The sequence below is a fragment of the Zonotrichia albicollis genome, chromosome 15 (assembly GCF_047830755.1).
Source record: "Zonotrichia albicollis isolate bZonAlb1 chromosome 15, bZonAlb1.hap1, whole genome shotgun sequence".
Lineage (NCBI taxonomy): Eukaryota > Metazoa > Chordata > Aves > Passeriformes > Passerellidae > Zonotrichia > Zonotrichia albicollis.
Window position 1 is genome coordinate 18285323 of NC_133833.1, and position 17745 is coordinate 18303067.

The window sequence follows — 17745 nt, forward strand, 5'->3', positions numbered from 1 at the left end:
TGCATGCTGAAGCATTTTATTTAATAGTCTAAATATATGGTGTTACAACTGTTCTTACTTCTGGTGAGTAGCACAAAACACTTCATCCAGAGCTGCATTTCAGGAAGGTGGATACACAAGTAAGTATGTGTGTTATCACAAGAGCCATTTACAGAACAGAGACTACTGGTAAATATAACAGTGTGAAAGGATTTGGACAAGAAATGTATAAAAATTATTATTCAGAATTGTTTTCATTATCGTAGTTCCCGGATTCATATTCTTCATCATCTTCCTCATCAGAGGTGTCATAATACTCCTCGTATTCAACGCTGTAGCTTGCACTTCTACTGCCAGCAGTGAATGCAAATGCAGGAGACGGGCCTGCAAGATGTAATTGAATCAGATTAAATCAGCTGAAGATAGGAACACAGAGGAAGGCTTGGGTTTGGATTTGTACAGCAAACCTAGATTTTGTGAATCCTTGTTATCTATGAAAAGGACTGGGGTTTTAGCCAATACCTCATACCACTGAAGGTCATGAGCAAATTTCTATATAGAATCATGGAATCCCAGAATAGATTGGTTTGAAATGGATCTTAGACCTCATCTTGTTCCACCCCCTGCCATGGGCAGGGACACTTCCTCTGTCCCAGGTTGCTCCAAGTTCTTTCCAACCTGGCCTTGGACACTTCAGGGATGGGGCAGCCACAGCTCCTTTGACAAACCTGTGTCAGCACTCCACCATGCTCTCCGTAAACAATTTCTTCCTAACATCTAATCTAAATCTCTCCTATTTTAGTTTAAAACTATTCTCCCTTGTCCAGCCACTATCTGCCTGTATAAAAAGTCCCTCTCCCTCCTTCTGGTACTCCCCGTTTAGGGATTGGAAGGACACTGGGAGCTCCCCAGAGCCTTCTCTTCCCCAGGCTTGACACCAGAGGCTTGTCTCAAGAGCAGAGGTGCTCCAGCACTTGGAGCATCTCCGTAGCCTCCTCTGGACCCACTCTAACAGGTCCATGTCCTTGCTCTGCTGAGGATATGTTGAAAATGCATTTAATTCCTAATACTAGTAAACTATCGTATCAGTCTTCCGCAGCTTCTGTGCATCTGCAAATATTCCCAGAGAAAATAAAGCTTTGAAAGCCACTTATAGAAACTGGATGAGTGACACACTCCCCTAGTCCAGGAGGTAAATATGACAATACATCTTTATCCTGAATTTGCCAGGAAAAACATTTCTCTATGGAGGAGGGCTGGGCACAAAGCAAATCAATAGCAAAGCTATTTCTTACATCTTTTGAACCACTGTCATTAAGGACCAGCAACTGTTTCCTTCCTCATTTTATGAAAAATAAACAGCTAAGCAAACCTGCCAGGATTCAAAGACTCCCTCAGTTACCCCAGCTATTGTTCTGGGTCCTGCTAACATCAAAGGACTTTTCTGGGATAAGGACAGTGGAATAATGTGTCTCAGCTGTATGGCTCCAATCCACAGCTTTCTGTTTTCTGGAAGCCAGGATAATTTGCGGCAAAATATTACTATATAAACCATTAGGGGATAAAGTAAAATAAAAGGACACAGAAGAGTGAAAACATGGTCAGTTTTGGGTAATTTCTGCCATGCTTCATTTTCATTCCAACAACCCCATCCTTTGCATCCTGCTTGTATGCATTTTTATAATTTTACATCCAAATTAAAAAAAATTTACCATCAATGACTTTCAATCTTGCAGAGGCATATGTTGCACCATGCTTATTTTTGGTGTGGCAGATATAAATGCCTTCATCTGATTTTTTGAGTCCTTGAATCTGCAGCCAGCCTGTCACACCATACTTCTGAGGCCCACCTCTTGCCTTTGAGAAAAAAAGAAATGGTTGAAATTAAGTAGCTGGGAGACACCACAATGTTTCTCAAAATAATTGTGGATGGATTAAATATCATTACAACTTTTGCTTTTTTTTTTTTTATGCCATCATGCTTTGATTCTGCTTATTCTTGCTGAATTGTGTCTTACCTTCTTGCTGCTCTGCACCTGTGAGTTCATGCTTTCCTCCCTCTGCTCTTGCACCTTCACTGCTCTGCACAGTGCTCACATTCCTGCTCCCCTCCAGGCCCCTCTTCCCAGTGTTGCCCCTTCCCTTGTCCCAGCACCGCTTGCTGCTTCCCCAGAGCATCCCTGTGCCCAAGCTCAGGGTGAGATGGGCAGTGGGTCTGGGGGAATTGTTAGGGCCAGGGGGGCCTGACCAAGCTGACACTCAGCAGCCAGGTTTTAAGGGCTGTCATGACATCCCATGGGCACCTTCACTCTTCATGACTGTTTCAGCTGGCTTGGAGTAAAGCCTCCTAAAGAGGCAGAAGTGGTACCCTGGCTGTTCCTTCTGCTGGGACTGCCAAAGCACTGCAGAAATCCTCATTCTTTGCATAGTCACAGGGCCCCTACTGGGAATCTATTTATTGAAAGTGTTGTGTTTTGTAGGAGGAATTCACAGATTAGCTACCCTGCTCCTGTTCCCAAACTGCATGCAAAGGTAAATTCAAGTTTTACCTGAACGGAGACGTGGGTATCATCTCCTGGCAGAAACATTTTATTCCCCTTTTTTTTCCATTCCAGCTGCGGCATAGGATAGGCTGACACCTCACAGCCAAAAATGACATCATTGCCAGTGTAATTCTGGGCATCCTGAGGCGGCATAGAAATAACAGGAGCTGCAAAGAGCCAACAAGGTGCTTTAGGAGACAGTACACAAAGAACACAAACAAAAGGTTTGTTAACATTAATCCCTGCTTCACAGGCTACCATCAGATTGTCTTTACCTTCTGGGTCTCACACACTGCAAAGAGCCACATGATTCCAAGCATCTTCTAAAGCTCAGAAAACCTTGTGTCTGTGCTTTCTAAAAATGCTTGTTTAGGTTTGTTTTCCCCCTTGCAGATGTCAGTGGAACCCGAGCTGACATTGAGGGTTCATTTGGCCCCATGAGCTGTCAGTGTGGCCCAGGCTCAGCCCCCTGTGCCTGACTTGGGCCTCAAAGGAAACCACAGGAAATTCGCAGCACATGAGGCACAGAGTGATTTGATTGTGTGACAGCTCTGAATGTGTCACATTTTGGTTAGCTGAAAGGCAAAACACTGCTATTGCTGGCGTTTTCTGAGTACATCATTGCCTTGAAGCTGCTAAACATTGTCAAGCACTGTAATCCATGGAAGTCACAAGTTACAACAGCATTAATGAATTTTACATTTATCCTCAATTGCTATTGATGTCATCCAATATCGGTGTTAGGAATGAAAAGGATTGAAATTCAATTATTTCGGTAAGATTTCATGTTATGCTTATTATACTTGTTACATTTCCACTTGTTTCCTCATGTTCTCGCACCGTCACCCCCTCCAGCGTTTATTGATTGCCTCGGAATTCTCCTTTTTCCCTTTTCCCGAAGCCAAAGCTGCCGGCAGCCACGAGAGGGAGCCAGCCCGGGCTCGGAGGCACCGGGACCATCCTCGGTGCTTCCACCCCGATGGCGGCGCATCCGTCCATGCATCCATCCATCCATGCATCCATCCATCCCTCCCTCCGTCCGTCCGTCCGTCCGCTCCTCTCCCGTCCCAGCAGTGCACAGACCAAACTGTGGATTTGCCGTTAGCACTGAGTTCCTGCGCTGGAGATCTCTGCATTTTCCCCCTGACCTATTTGTCCACAAGAAGAAATATTTTGCCTTCTAAAACCTATTTTCTATTTCCAGACCAGTGCTCAAAAAGGAATGCATTTTCTGGGTGATTTGACTTGTGTTGGATATTTTTTTTCCACATATCCCAGATGCTTGGAAATAGAAACTTCAAGTAAATAATTAATATATTTTTACTTGCAGTGTTTGAATCAATACCTAGGTGCTGCATTTATTCTCCAGCATTTGAAACTTTAACAGCCTGTTCCATGTTTTTGACAATTTATAACAACTATTTCAACAATTTATAACACATTTGTCAGTTTTTAAGGATTAGTGTGTGTGCAGAAAAATATTAAAGGCTTCCTGATTAAAATTAATGGCAAAAAATATATGGAAAACGATCAATTTTCTCATTTATAAATGCCTCAATAAACAATCTTGCTGCTCTTTAAAAGTAAGGTTTTTCAAACTAGGAAGATGTTAACCAGAAACCAGGAAAGGTCAAAATACTGTTTTACCTTTCACAATCAACCTGACATCACTCCAGACCAATTAATTACATATTTAATAGAATATTTTTATCATATTGTACATTATTAATTTTTGCTAATCTATGTCTGATTAGATGGAAATGGCAGAAATTTTTGTCTTGTTTATCCGTTTTTACTCCAAAGTTTACATTTAAAATAAATCATGTGACACAGCAAAATATAAAGAGAATCACTGCTATATTGTTCTGTTAGTTCATTGAATTATTAATGAGAAATGTTTCAATGTGAAATGGGGATGGCTTAAGTGTGGAGAATCTGTATATAATCAATGTACGTAGAAACCTTGGTAAATTATTGGATAAACTGATCAAAACTAGTTTTCAGGAAAAGAAAGAATTATTCCATGTTTCTTTAGCGAGCTAGGCCTTTTTCTTCTCCTTTTTCTGGCAAGAGAAGAAAGATGAAAGGCTGTACTCCTCTGATGAAAGGAGTTTATTGTTATTTATTTATTCATTGGTTGCTGTATACAATTAGTCCATTTGGCATCAAGAGGAAACAGCAGATGCTTTGAAGGGGAGAAAAACAAAACAAAGTACTTTGAGCCGAGTGAAGGTTACATTTATAGCTTGGTACCAAAGCCCCACAGCGCTCAGTGTTTGTTCCGCATGCAAATCGCCCTCAGGACAGCCCGTGCTGCGGCGGGTGCCGCTCTCCGAGCCAGGCTCCGGCTGCCCCTTGTCACCAGCTGTCCCCGCAGCCGCGGGGCCGGAGCGCGGTGCCCTCGGGGCCGGGCCGGGCCGGGCCGGGCCGGGCTGGGCTGGGCTGGGCCCGGCCGGGCTGGGGCCCCCCGAGTCAGCCGCGCTCGTGGGGCCCCTCCGAACCCCTCCGAGCTCCCTCCGAGCCTCTACGAGCCCCTCCGAACCCCTCCGAGCCCCTCCGAGCCCTTCCGAGCCTCTCCGAGCCCACTCCGAACCTCTCCGAGCCCCTCCGAGCCCCTCCGAGCACTCCGAGCCCCCTCCGACCCTCTCCGAACCCCTCCGCGCCCCGGTCTCCGGCCGGCTCTGAAGCTCCCGGGCCGGCGTGGGGAGCGGCGGCTCGGGGACAGGAGAAGGGCATTTGTGAGCCCGGGCATTTGTGAGCCCGGGCATTTGTGAGCCCGGGCGCTGCCAGCCCAGCGCGGGCCCGCTCCAGCCGGGCGCTTTCCTCCGCCCAGCCTCTTTAACTAAACGCGGCTGTGAACTTTGCGCAGGCTTCTGTGCAATTCAAAAAGCTGAGCGGTGAGGATAATTCTGTGCATTCTGGAGAGAGGCTCCAGATTTTCCGGGGAGCCAGGGAAGCAGTGGGAAAGCGCTGGGGGTGATGGCTGCACGCAGAGCAGAGCAGCCAAGGTCCCTCTCCTGCTGGAGGAGCAGCAGCGCGATGCGCCTCGGGGGCGGCTGGATGACACCAGCACTAAAAGTGGTAGCACTTCCAAATTAAAAAGTATCTTGAACAGGCCAGTTCTGTTAAATTAATTAGAGGGACCACTGCTTTAAGCCTGTGTGCTGAGCAGCTGCCGCTGCTGCAAAGTTACCGGCACTGGCTAAGGGAGGGACACTTCTGGCCGGAACTTGCCGGAGGGGTTATGCCACAAGAACTACTGCTACTGAGTCCCAAACAAAGACTCCATCCCAACCCAACAGACTTGCAGTTGTACTGCAGGCTGGCATGTATGTCCCTTTCCTGACAAGCCTCATTTCTCACCTTAATACCCTGATAGCAAATAAAGGATTCTCTAGTGGATCCTTCTCTCTCAGCTAGAGAAAGAGGAAAGAAGCCTGATATTAATTGTTCATCACTTTTTCTAAGTAGTCAATATCCCTTGTTCATTCAATACAAAACCACAGCATACAGTCTAAGACTGCTAGAGAAGAGCAGGTGAAATACACCCGAGTTACTCCCAGTCCTTTGCCAGAGCTGCAATTTCAGATTCCCAGAGCTATGACCCATTTGTGACCCACAGACCTCTTCTACTTCATTTGAGAAAATGTTTGATTAACTTAAAAACCCACAGCAGTTTCTCATTTAGAAAAAAAAAAAAAACCTCTTCACATTTTCATTTTATAGTCATGTCTTGAGTGATAGATGCCCAGGAGTAATGACTTGTAGTAATGCAAAGAAAGGGAACACCATGTGAGCAGGGAGCAGGAGTCCCCTGTATGCCCACCTAAGCATCCCTCCACTAACAAGGGACAGAGACAACTGTGCACTTTAAGAGTCCTTAAGGGAAATTGTTTCAGCTTGATTCTGTTCTGCTATTTGGATTTCTCTTTCATGGGTTAGCTAGATTTTATGATGATTCTGAATTGAACTATTTGGAGCTTTTTGGTAAAAAGAACAGCTGTTAATTAAACCCTATCTTCTTCTATTGCCCCTGCTTCACTGCTTACCATGTATCCTCACAGGTGGATACACACATGCACACGTGTCCCTGTCTGTGTATATGTATACACAGGATATATATATATATATATATATATATATATATATATATATATAATTGAGATATGCTTTACTATCGCCACTCTTTAAGTCAGTCCTGTTACAATAATAATCATTTGCCAGTTCCTCCCAGACTATCCTATCTGTTTACTGATTCTCAACTCCACATGCAACTTCTGTAGAAAAAAAAAATCATACTTTGATTATAGTAATCATACTCTGATTATTCAGAACAGACTCATGTTGTAGATTGATGCCTTTTTAGCTACCATGAGATTTAATCCACCAGTCTAATATAGAGGCTTATAAAAGACAAGATTAATACCAGATGCTGAAACACATTTTTAACACAAAGTAGCACTATCACAGAATAATGATAATTGTAACAAAACCACAGTATTAGTTTAGTGAAGTTAGGCTAGAGTAGCTAATAACACGTCTGAAGATAAGAATCAGCTCTTTTTTTCAGTTTGGAAGTGCCTCTGTACACATTACCTGATTCACATGGCCCTTTATGTTTCATGCTGATGTTTCTTTTCGCAGCATAAGCCTTGTTGAACTGACAGATGTTTTCATAGGTTTTCCCATCAGATCCACAGATGCTTTCTTGAGATTTGCACACACATTGGGGTTCAGGGACTTCCCCAAACCTTGCTTCATCGGCATCCAGCCTGCACTCGAGGTGATCCCCACACTGCCCATAGAAATGATTGCCCTGGTCCAAGTCGCAGATCTGACCTTCCACGTTCCCGCATTCTGGGCAGCAGCCACAGCGATCCAGCACAGCCCCAGCTGGACAGTCCTTGGGCTCAGAGCAGAGTGCCAAATCACATTTTCCACAGCTATCTCCTTCCCTCAGCAGCCTCCACCAGCCTCGGTGGTACAAGGCAGGGAAACTCTGTGAAACCTGTACCAGTGCCACCAGCACTGCTGTAACCATCCGGTGCTTCATCTCGAGAGTGTAGCAAAAAGCAGAAAAGGTCCTTGGAGTAAAGCCAGGGAGAGGAAAAAAAAGAGCAAACCAAAAAAGAGCAAGCTAGCAAGAGAAAAACATCACAATCCTGGTTTTGTTTTAGAATATAAGCTGTACTCTGAACACTGGCTTTAAGAAAAAATTAGTATCAGATTCCCAATCTGGAACTGATAATAAAAATGCATAAAAACCCAGCAGCTTTTCCCTAATGCAGTTTGGAATGCGAGTACTGCTTGCACAAAGACCAAACTGCCCCTTCTGACAGCTGAGCTGAAGCTCTCTGAAAAGCTGTTTGCTCCATGTCTCATTGAGCCAAATTTGCAAAGCCTTGCTCTACTGAAACATTACATTGCAGCTATTGTGGAAAGGGGAACAGGGACAAGGAGTGTGAAATCAAAAAAGTCACTGCTATGAGTGGCCCTCCCCTACATCAGGCAAAAGAGATGTCCACAAAAAGATAAATATGTGTACAAAGTAGCACCCAAAACCCAGTGCCCTGGGGCTTGGCCAGTACTCCAGAGACTCGAGCTTGGTGCAACACCAAATGTGATGCATTCCTGATCACAGCTAAGGGCTCTGAATTAACACTTTATTTACAGGCTCTATACAAGCAAGAGGCAATCCAAGTCAGCTGCAATTGACTTTAAGCTCTCAGGTTTAAGACGAAAGATGCCTGTAATCATTAAAGGACCCATTGTTTGTCTCTCCATATATTTTCTGCTCGGTGTTTATGGGTGTCCGTGCTTTGCAACACAAAACAACGCAGTCCATGTTTGGCTCTAAGAACAATGTGCAAAGGTTTAGAGCAAAGGCAAACTGAGCAAACTGCTGCAGCTTCAGAAGGAGATTCTGCTGAAGTATTAGATGCTGTGCTCATCTTTTCAAAGCACTTCTTTGCCTTAGTTTCTTAAGATGTGCTTACACTGCAGATTATGAAGGAAGATGAAAGAGGTAGCTTGGATTTCTTTCCATGCTTTTCCTGTGTGTATATGGCTACCAGTTCAGGGAGATGGCTTTGCAGGGTCGTTTCTCACCAGGTGTTGTACTGTTCTTTCTCCATCTCAGGATTTAGATGCCCTCCCTATCCCCTGGCAGAAACCTCCCTTCCTTTGCCCTGCTGCTGAGGTTTTGTAGCCCACAGAGTGCTGTTACCATTGTTCAAACCACATGCAGCTCACCAGCAATTCATCTCCCTGGTTGTGGGGGTGGAAGTGAAGCATCGTGGACCTGCAGCCAAGCATGGCTCAATGCCATGGGTCGTCAGAGATCACCACTACAAAGCAAATGTCTTCAAATAATCCTATGTGCATCACAGTTTGAAGATAAGCACATAAAACTAGGGCACTGTTAACAAGCTGAAATAAAAGAGAAGTCATGCCTGTGGCCTACTTAAAATCTTTCACAAGCAGCTTTTCCTCCTCTTTTTTTTGTTCATGGTGTGTAAGTCCTTGCATAAGTTCAGTGAAGGATGCATTTTGTTGTACCAGCCTTGCATCCTCTGGCTGCATTCACAAAGGCAAATCTTTTGAGGTCATATATTTACTTTTCATCCCATTTTCCACAATTTTTCCTAAATTCAGCTCCCGTACCTTCTGCACCATTTGAGATTGCCTCTTCCTTTGAGTTAAGTAGCAAGCTGCTTCAAAATCACTTCCTTCTCCTGAACAGCACAAAATGCAATTTCCCCCAGCCTACACTGATCACACTTTCAAAGCCAGCCTGGAGACACCTGCAGGGCACTGGTTTTTTCCTCTGATCACTGGGATAATTCATATTCTGGATGTACAAGTTTTTGCTTTGAACTTTGAATCAGACTGTAAACAAGTAAATTATGTGTGTAATTGATGCTTTTAACATTGAGAGTCAGAAAAAAAGTAACCTCAATTTAATGGGAAATTGATTATTTTGTCTGGTTTGATGTGCTTTATTTCACATTTCTTTATCAAGTCCTAATTGGACATTTAGTTTTGCATTATAGGGTCTAGCCATCACAGTCTATTTAATTATCTGTCTGTACAGCTTATGTTACCGCTGTAGGGGAGGAGTACCTGTAGGACAAGGATTTGCTGAGGCTCATATGAAGTAAAGGAATGTCTATAGGGGTGAAGCCATATGTGCTAAGTGGAGCTAAAGCAGGACGGAGCTGCAGGCCAGCAACACCCCTGGCAGGGTGAGGTTTGTCTGGCATCTCTCAGGAAACCTGGGATCTTAGTGCTGAAAAACAGTGAGTGTATTGCAAGGAAGCACCTCCTGGGAGCTGGCACAGAGAAAACCCATCATAGATATCCTAGAAAGCATTTTTGGCATTTACCTGACTCATGTAATCGGAATTCTTGGTGGGTTCAGCCTCTAAATTAGGAACTGGAAGTGCCTGCAGCATCGTTTAAACAGCTGCCACCTGGCAGATGATCTGCAGCTGAGGGTTACTGGGTCACAGATTCCTGAGATCACCTGGAACAAATTGAGGTTAAAGCACTGTGGTATGACATGGAGAAGTGGCCTGGCAAATCCCTGAATGTCTTTCATTATCAAGGCAGCTGTGACAAGCTGAGGAGAGCTTCCCACCCTGGATGGGTGTGTGGCAGTCAGAGCAGAGGGGGCAGGCAGAGAGAGCAGGATGCACAGCTGGGTTTTCAGAGGCACATTAAAGGTGTAGTTCCATCTGCTTCAGGAATAAAATATGCATTATTTCAGGATGTCTCTAATCCCTGCAGCTTGCTTTGGTAGGGAAAAGTGCTGCTTTTCAGCACAAACCTTGAATAAACCCTGAGTACATTCCAGAAGCAAACACAAGCAGCCGTGGATGAATGTCAGCACTGGAGCTGCAGGACAAGCAGCACTGTGCCCTGTGCTTCCAGGCAGGGCAAGGGCACTGGAGGCTCCAAGCCCCTGCAGGGATGGCAGCTGGCTGCCCTCAGCTGGGAAATGACACCTTGGAGCATCATGTCCTGAACAGGGAGGTGGAGCAGCATTCACGTGCCCTGGTCTCAGCAGGAAGGGCTGTGCTGGCTGTGCAGCAATTTCCCTGGCTTTTCCCCAGGATTTCCATGATCAGTGCAAGGAGTTCTGCCACCTTCCTGTGGAAACACAGGCTGGGTGATGGGCAGGGAGGGGACACGGCCAAGCAGCCCAGGGCTGTATTATGCTCAGCTTCTGATTTGTATCACATTGTTCTGCTTTGTATCATAATAAGTAAGGCATGTGGCTGATGCAATTTGAAATTCTGTTGCTGGTGATTTTTGAGGTACTGCTCCTCCAGTCAAAATATGGTTTGGCTCTTTATTCTGTTTTTATTTCTGTCAACATGAATTTTAAGTAAGTGAAGGTTTCTCAATTCAGCTCCTGCCAGACTTGCAGACCTGGTTCCTACATAGGCACAGGAGTCCTGTAAGAAATAACAGCAAAATACAAAAATCTTCCACAGATTCCTTCTACCTTCTCTGTCCTGCAATGGCTCCTCTCCTTAAACATTTGGAGTCAAGTTTAGAAGCTAGAGTGCTCTGTCCCTTAGGCTGTACTAATTACCTATACTTGAGCTTCCTAGAAAAAGGAATTCTTGGCTGATTCCATATGTTTCTATCCAAGGAATTTTATACGTGTATTATGTGCCCAAAAGAAGCATTAAAGAATGTCCAGCCTGTTGTACTGGCTCAGAGCAGGCTTCAGGTGGCTGTGCCCAGTGGGTACGTGCATCACCTGCTACTGTACCCATCCTGGGAAAACTTTTCCACCCATAGTATCCAGAACTGAGCTTCAGTCAAGGTGCTTAGCTCACCTGAGAGCAGTATTTAATTCTGTTGAAGTAAGTGGCAAATGGGCATGACTGATGCCATGTGCTGGCTCCTCCAGAAATGCTGACAGAAATGCTGACTGGGGCAGCCCTGGGATCTCCAGACAGGGCCTTTTCTGGGGCCAGTCCAATGTGCTGACACTGCTTTCATCTCGTCATTAGTTCTGTAAGCACATGAACTATAAGTTAATCCTACTGTAACATGATTATTAAATCCATTAATCAAAGGCAGGAGATCCATAATTAACTTATTCTCCAGCATCAAGTAAATGATTCTGCTATGAGCTTTAAGGAAGCAATTGTTCCCTAATATGCAAAATACAGTGGAGCTATTAGACTATAATTGTATAATTAAATTATAATTTTTGCATATTTTAATAAGATGTTAATTCTTTTCTTTGTAGCTTAAAATATAGGTTCATTTTTTTAGGGTTTAACATATAATTTTTAAAAAATCAAAATTAATGTTAGTCCCCTACCTGTAAGCTGACCTTTCCATGAAAGGCTTTGACCAGACTTTTGATGACTCACCTTGCACCTGTCTCCAACAGTGGCTCACTATAGATTTCTCCTGTTATGTATTTCAGCATATTCATTATTGGTCACTGCAGACAAATTTTAACCTAAAAAGATGAAAGAAATGCCTGATAGCACTGTGCTGGTACCAGCTGCTGGGTTTCTTTCAGTACAGGCTTACTGACTCCTCTTCCTACAAGTTATTTCTTTCCAAGGGGCCAGATATATCAAGGGTTCTTTTCAAGCCTGTTCAGTGTCTCTCCTGTCCTTAAAGTAGACAAAATTTCCGAAAACTCTGCAGCCTTATCCAGAAACACCTGAGCCTCCCATCCCAGAACGAAAGGTGGTGCTGGAAACATCAGCAGCTGTTAATCAAGCATTTCCCTGAAGCCATTCTCTTGAGAGATGAGCGTTGCAGCAAGGAGACTTCACAGAAAATACCAGGAGGACATTTCACCCATATGCCCTGCCCACATTTCTAGCCTGGCAAATTTAGCCTGCTCCTCTTCACCCTTTTTCTGTACCCTTCCACCACATATTGCTGTATAGAAGCAAAAGCCATCATTGTTCCTCCTCCTGTTGAGAGGAAGCCATGAGCTTTTGTCCACCTTCTGCCTTTGCTTTGGGAATGCCTTTCTGTTCCATGGGGTGTTGGGTTGGAGACAGACACACGGCACAACACAGTGATCAAGATCAGCAAACAGCAGTGAGTTTCTTATGGCTGCCCTTTTCATGGGGCTTTGAATCTTCCAGGCCCAGATGGCTGATTGGATGAGACCTCTCTGGCCATGGGGTATCTGCATTGAAGTGTGAGCAGGGTTGGGTGAGGTTTCTGTTACCTCTTTTCTGGAATGAGCTAGGTCAGCCAAATTGGATTTGTTATGGCCAGTTTTATCTTGTTCAGTTACAGACCAGCTGTACTGCGACACTTTTCCATTAGCCCTCTATTTTGCACAGACCACAGTACTTTCAGGTGGCATGTTTTACTGCAGTTTCATGCAGGGTGAAGCAATTTGTGTGTCAAAGACAGTTGCTGTGTACATCACCAGTGACATGAGAGTGCTACCAGATACAGCAGGGCCTGGGGAAAACACATCAGACCTTGGTCCACAAACCCAGAGGATAAAAGAGCAACACAAGAAAGAGTCTTGCACACGCTGCCAGCTACAAGCAGCAGAACAGAAATGGGATAGTGGACTGGGGGCCTGCAGGCAGTGAGCAGCAAAGGGTGGGAAATACAGGTAGGGCTCTGGGTGGCACCCACTTACCTCTGCCACCAGGGTGTGGCTGGCATGAAAGTGTCCAGCAACATCCATGTGTGCCCCTCACTATTCTCAGAACCTTCTGGGTTCAACATGCAGCAGGATGTTGGAAAACTGGCCTGGGTCCTGCTGCAGACCTGCAACAAATGTGCTCTGAGCATTTGGAGAGGGGCTGGAAGAAAACAAAATAGAAAACCCTGACACGGTTCTGACTTCAACAGTGTTTCAAGGAGCTTTTGGCAGGCAGTCTGAGCAGCAGTGTCATCTCTGGCTGCTGTGGGTGCCCGTCCATCCCTCCCCTGCAGAGCAGAGATAGGAGGAACATGAGGAGGCTGAAGCTCAAAGTTGGCACTGGTGCTGCTACCAGCAAAATTCTTCAGGGTGGCAACCACAATGTTTCCTGGGAAATCTAATGGAAAGGGAGATCTCCAGATTTGCTATGAATACAGAGTAATTTTTATTGCCAACCTTAATGCTGATGGATAGGACAGTTTGCCTTTTCCAATTTATATAAGAGCAGCTGATATAAAATTACCTCATAACTGGATATTTGTGAGAAGTGTCATTTTAAATAATGTAGGTTTTGCCTCTAGTGGTGCTGTAGTTTAGCCTATTATTACTGGGAACTAAATATTTAGGATATTCCAGCTATAACTGTAGGGCCTGTCTGTCTATGGAGCAAAGTTAATATTTTCCAAAGCAAAGGAAACTTTATAATGCAAAGTAACATTAGCAAAAACTATCTGTCCCTAAACCAGCCAGGAAATCAGGCACAGAGAGGGAATTTGGGGGATGCTCCTTCAGATGCTCCTGCTTTCTCTCACAGCAGTACTGAGTCTTCTCCATGACAGTGAATGCAGAGATATTCTATCTTGGTCTTCCTCTGGGAAAGCAACCAGAATCCAAGCTGTGATATAAGCAACATTCTCTCACCTTGTCTCTGCTGCACATGGATGTTGTATAAACTACTCCTGTCTCTTGAGGGAAATAGGATCCACCCCTGGCACCAGCAAAGTCATAACAAAAGTTGTGGCAAATGAAAGCAAAGCCTGAGAGTAGCCACCTGCTGAAATCAGGGATTGTTCAGGTTGGAGAAGGCCTTTCTGCAACAGGGTCTGTAGCATACGTCATGTGAGGAGGGGCTGAGGGAGCTGGGCAGGGGCTGGAGCCCCAGGAGAGGCTGAGGGAGCTGGGCAGGGGCTCAGCCTGGAGCAAAGGAGGCTCAGGGGGCCCTTGTGGCTCTGCACAGCTCCTGCCAGGAGGGGACAGCCGGGGGGTCGGGCTGTGCTCCAGGGAACAGGGACAGCAGCAGAGGGAACAGCCTCAGGCTGGGCCAGGGCAGGCTCAGGGTGGAATTTATAGAAAATTTCTTCACGGAAAGGTGGTGGCATTGGAACAGACTGCCCAGGGCAGGGGTGGAGTACCCATCCCTGGAGGGATTTAGAAGCCATGTGGATGTGGCACTTAGGAACAGGGGCTAGTGGTGGCCTTGGCAGGGCTGGGGGAACAGCTGGACTCGATCATCTTGGAGGGCTTTGTACAATTAAATTCCTTTTGTTAACATTAATATTTGGTGACTAGTGTAAAACACATAAGGACATTTTAAAGAAAGGGTTTTAAAGAAAGAAACCAAGAGAGAGAAGAGATGATTTTTTCTTTTGGTAGAGAATCTCTCTGAGGGGTTGTGTTCATATCACAAACATTCACTTTATTACATTTTATGGAATGGACTTCAAATGCCAGTATATACAAGCCAACACTTCATTATTGGAGTTTGTGTTTATCCACTTGCCATTGTCAGCCTGTTCCCCTCTGTCTTCTTGTGCTGCTCTTTGTTAAAGTGATGATTTATGAATAGGTGGGTTAGACCTCTCAAAGTACAGCGTGGTGAAGTGGTTCAATAAAAGTTATTAAAGTAAAAAATCTATAGTCTCATGTGCTCTGTTCACCTTCTCTAGGAACCTCCAAGAAGAGATCCTTAAGCTAAGCAAACACTGTATGCTGAGGCTCTAACACAAGCTACAAACTGAGAGGCCTCACCCAGCCAGAGCTCTGCTGAGTGGAGCCACTGCAGGCAGTCCCAACTCTGCCCACAGAACTGCAGCATTGCCCCCTCTCAGGGATGAGAGCAGCACAGACCAAAAAAGGGTGCCAGGTTGGGGAGTCTGCCATAAAACGTTCATTTTACAAACAGCAAATAAAGACTTCCAGTATTCTTAAGCTACACAGTACCAAATAGCATTTGGTTCTTTAATGTAACTGTGTGGCCGCATTTCAGTTGTCTTCAAAAGAAAACTTTGGCTTCTGCTGATTGCAGGATAAATAAAGCTGACTTCAGGTAGTTTCCAGAGCCCACTTAGAATATGATTTTTCTCAAAAAAGTATCAGTGTTTCAGCCTAAAATTGAAAGTGAGAGAGTGAAAGGGTGATTTAGACGAGTCTGCCCCAAACCCATGCACGTTTCACACCCAGCAGCACTGCTGGCTTGCCACAGCTGCACAGCCATGTAAAGGAGGGGATGACAAATGGCTGCTTGTGCCTGTGGCTGCCAAGGAGTGAGAGCTGCTTGTAGCAGTGAAGGCTGAAGGATTCTCCAAGACAGAAAATAATTTGTGAGGAAGACATGGAAAGTGGTAGAATCTGTTCACGTGCAGTGCAGCAGGAAGAGTATAAGAGATGGGTTACAAAATTATTTTGTTGCCTCTATTTCATGTTTCCAGATCTCTGAAAAAATGCAGCTCGGCAAACAACAACCCTCCATATGTCTCAACTTCAGCAAGTGAGGGTTACCTCAGTGAGTTACAGGTTAAAAGCAGTGAGGCACCACTGTGCAGTACTGAATCACCATCCTGGCACTGCACCATCCAGGACAGAGCAGCACCATGCACAGAAGCATCCCACTGTGCTGCACTGCACTGAGCTCCTGCTGCTGCCTCAGGGCTCTCACTGCAACAGAGCAGCTATTGAGGAGGCAATCACAGTCCCTCTGTTCTCTCTGGCAAACAAAGAACAACAGTCATGATCCTATTCATCCTCTGGGACATCTCATCTTGAAGGTTCCAACCTGCTCCAAGCTACCAAAATAATTCTGCCACCTGTAGTGCTCTGCAGCTGCAGTGCAGTCCTGCACACCCATCTCCAGTCAGGTGAGGTGTGGTATGAAATGCAGCTATGAGCAGAAGAGCCCAGCACAGCCACTCAGCTGAAGAGCTGCTGTCAGAGTCAGTGCTGCTGATGCATGCACACCTCACACACTTCTGCTGGGTACCTCAGGAAACACAAGGAAGCTTTTTGTCCACATTGAATTCACTGAGGTTAGGTACCTGGATGCCCACTGGCACAATTCCTCTTCTGCTGAAGTAGGAGAATGAAGCAACTAATTTCTACTAAAAATATAGATAATAAGCCCAGTAAAACACATTGACCACCATGAAAAACAAAGGGAAAAGCAATTTGGAGTAGTGGTCCACATTGCCAGGGTTCTGAATTGTGAAATAACCAATGATCCTGTGCATTTTGTTCCTCAAGACACATTTGATTTTCTCATGATTTTTCATGGTCAAGTCACTGCAGTTAACATTATCACTGGAAATCTCAATGCTTGTGAAGCTGATTTTTTGTTTATAGCTGGTGATGGAATTTTTGAGGATGTTGGTGATGTTAACTTCTTCCATTTCTTCAGTCACTTCATTTGCAGGCCCCTAGGAAACAAGAGTGGGCAGTTTTAAGGTCTGTCTTCTCCTGCAGAGGAGGAAGACCATAAGGATAAAGACATAAGAGTACAGCTTCATATGTGGTCATCCCAATACTCAAACACAACCTTCAGCTGCTGCCTAATCCTAGGAGGGCCTGAGGTCCAAGAGATGCCAGCTTCCACCACTGTATTCTAGAGATATTTTCAGATCCTTGAGCAAGTTTACTCTGGGTAATCCAACATCCATCTCCTACAGGATATCCATCTCTTACTGTCTACACAGCAGCTTAATGGCTGGGAACTCAGTATTGCAGTGGGAAACCTCCTTTTTCCCAACAGGATTTGGGCCCGTGATGTCAACTGGACTACAGTCATACCTGATTATTTAATTTCTCACACTAAAGTTGGGCCCTTGAACAACTCACTCTCACAGTCCCCACAGAACACTGTGGGACAGATGTTTGGAAGCGTCTTCTGGGAAAGGAGGAAGAAGGGTTCAGTTTTCCTCTGGCAGAGGGAGCTACCTCCCTTATTGGAGTTATTTGATAGAGATTGAAGAGTTATGTTATACTGGCTCTTCTCTGAGTGCATTTGGAAGGAGCAGCAGTGCTTCCTGCTCACATGAGCTCAACTCAGGGCTGTGGACCCACTCCAGTGCCTGGCCCAAGGGCCTTTCTGGCTTTCTGGATGTGGTCCTGTGAACCCAACAGGACTGCCATCTAAGGCTGCTGCTCACAAGTCTGCCAGAGACACAGCATTCCTGTGCTATTCATGTATTTGTTACACACAAAAGTTTAGATTTAGTGCCCGTTAGGAGAAGCATTGTTGATGTATCCATAGCAAGAAGACCACGTGTCTTGTTCACTTAATGGAGAACTAATTGTTGC

General features: G+C 45.1%; 2 protein-coding genes across 3 annotated transcripts in view; both read right to left on the minus strand.

Annotated features, from left to right (window-relative positions):
* Positions 1 to 8093, minus strand: LOC102075375 (kazal-type serine protease inhibitor domain-containing protein 1-like). Its single transcript, XM_005493118.4, has 4 exons — positions 7119 to 8093; positions 2529 to 2689; positions 1692 to 1836; positions 1 to 363 (listed from the first exon to the last, which is right to left on the minus strand). Exons 1-4 carry the CDS (start codon positions 7573 to 7575, stop codon positions 218 to 220), a joined length of 909 nt encoding a protein of 302 aa, XP_005493175.1. The 5' UTR covers positions 7576 to 8093; the 3' UTR covers positions 1 to 217.
* LOC102060466 (gamma-aminobutyric acid type A receptor subunit pi) overlaps positions 7709 to 17745 on the minus strand; it is a 27255-nt gene continuing 17218 nt past the window's right edge. Inside the window, exon 10 of one of the 2 annotated variants that reach the window (XM_014271336.3) lies at positions 7709 to 16865. In XM_014271336.3, the coding sequence (XP_014126811.1) occupies positions 16551 to 16865 (315 nt within the window). In that variant the 3' untranslated portion in view covers positions 7709 to 16550. The remainder of the gene's footprint in view (positions 16866 to 17745) is intronic. The other variant, XM_074552253.1, reaches the window with a different exon arrangement.

Coding starts and splice junctions, on each gene's coding strand:
- LOC102075375 (XM_005493118.4), bottom strand. CDS start 7,575: ATGAAGCACCGGATGGTTACAGCAGTGCTGGTGGCACTGGTACAGGTT. Junction 2,690..7,118: donor TAAAGGGCCATGTGAATCAG/GTAATGTGTACA, acceptor GGCTCTTTGCAG/CTCCTGTTATTTCTATGCCG. Junction 364..1,691: donor AAGATTGAAAGTCATTGATG/GTAAATTTTTTT, acceptor TACATCTTGCAG/GCCCGTCTCCTGCATTTGCA.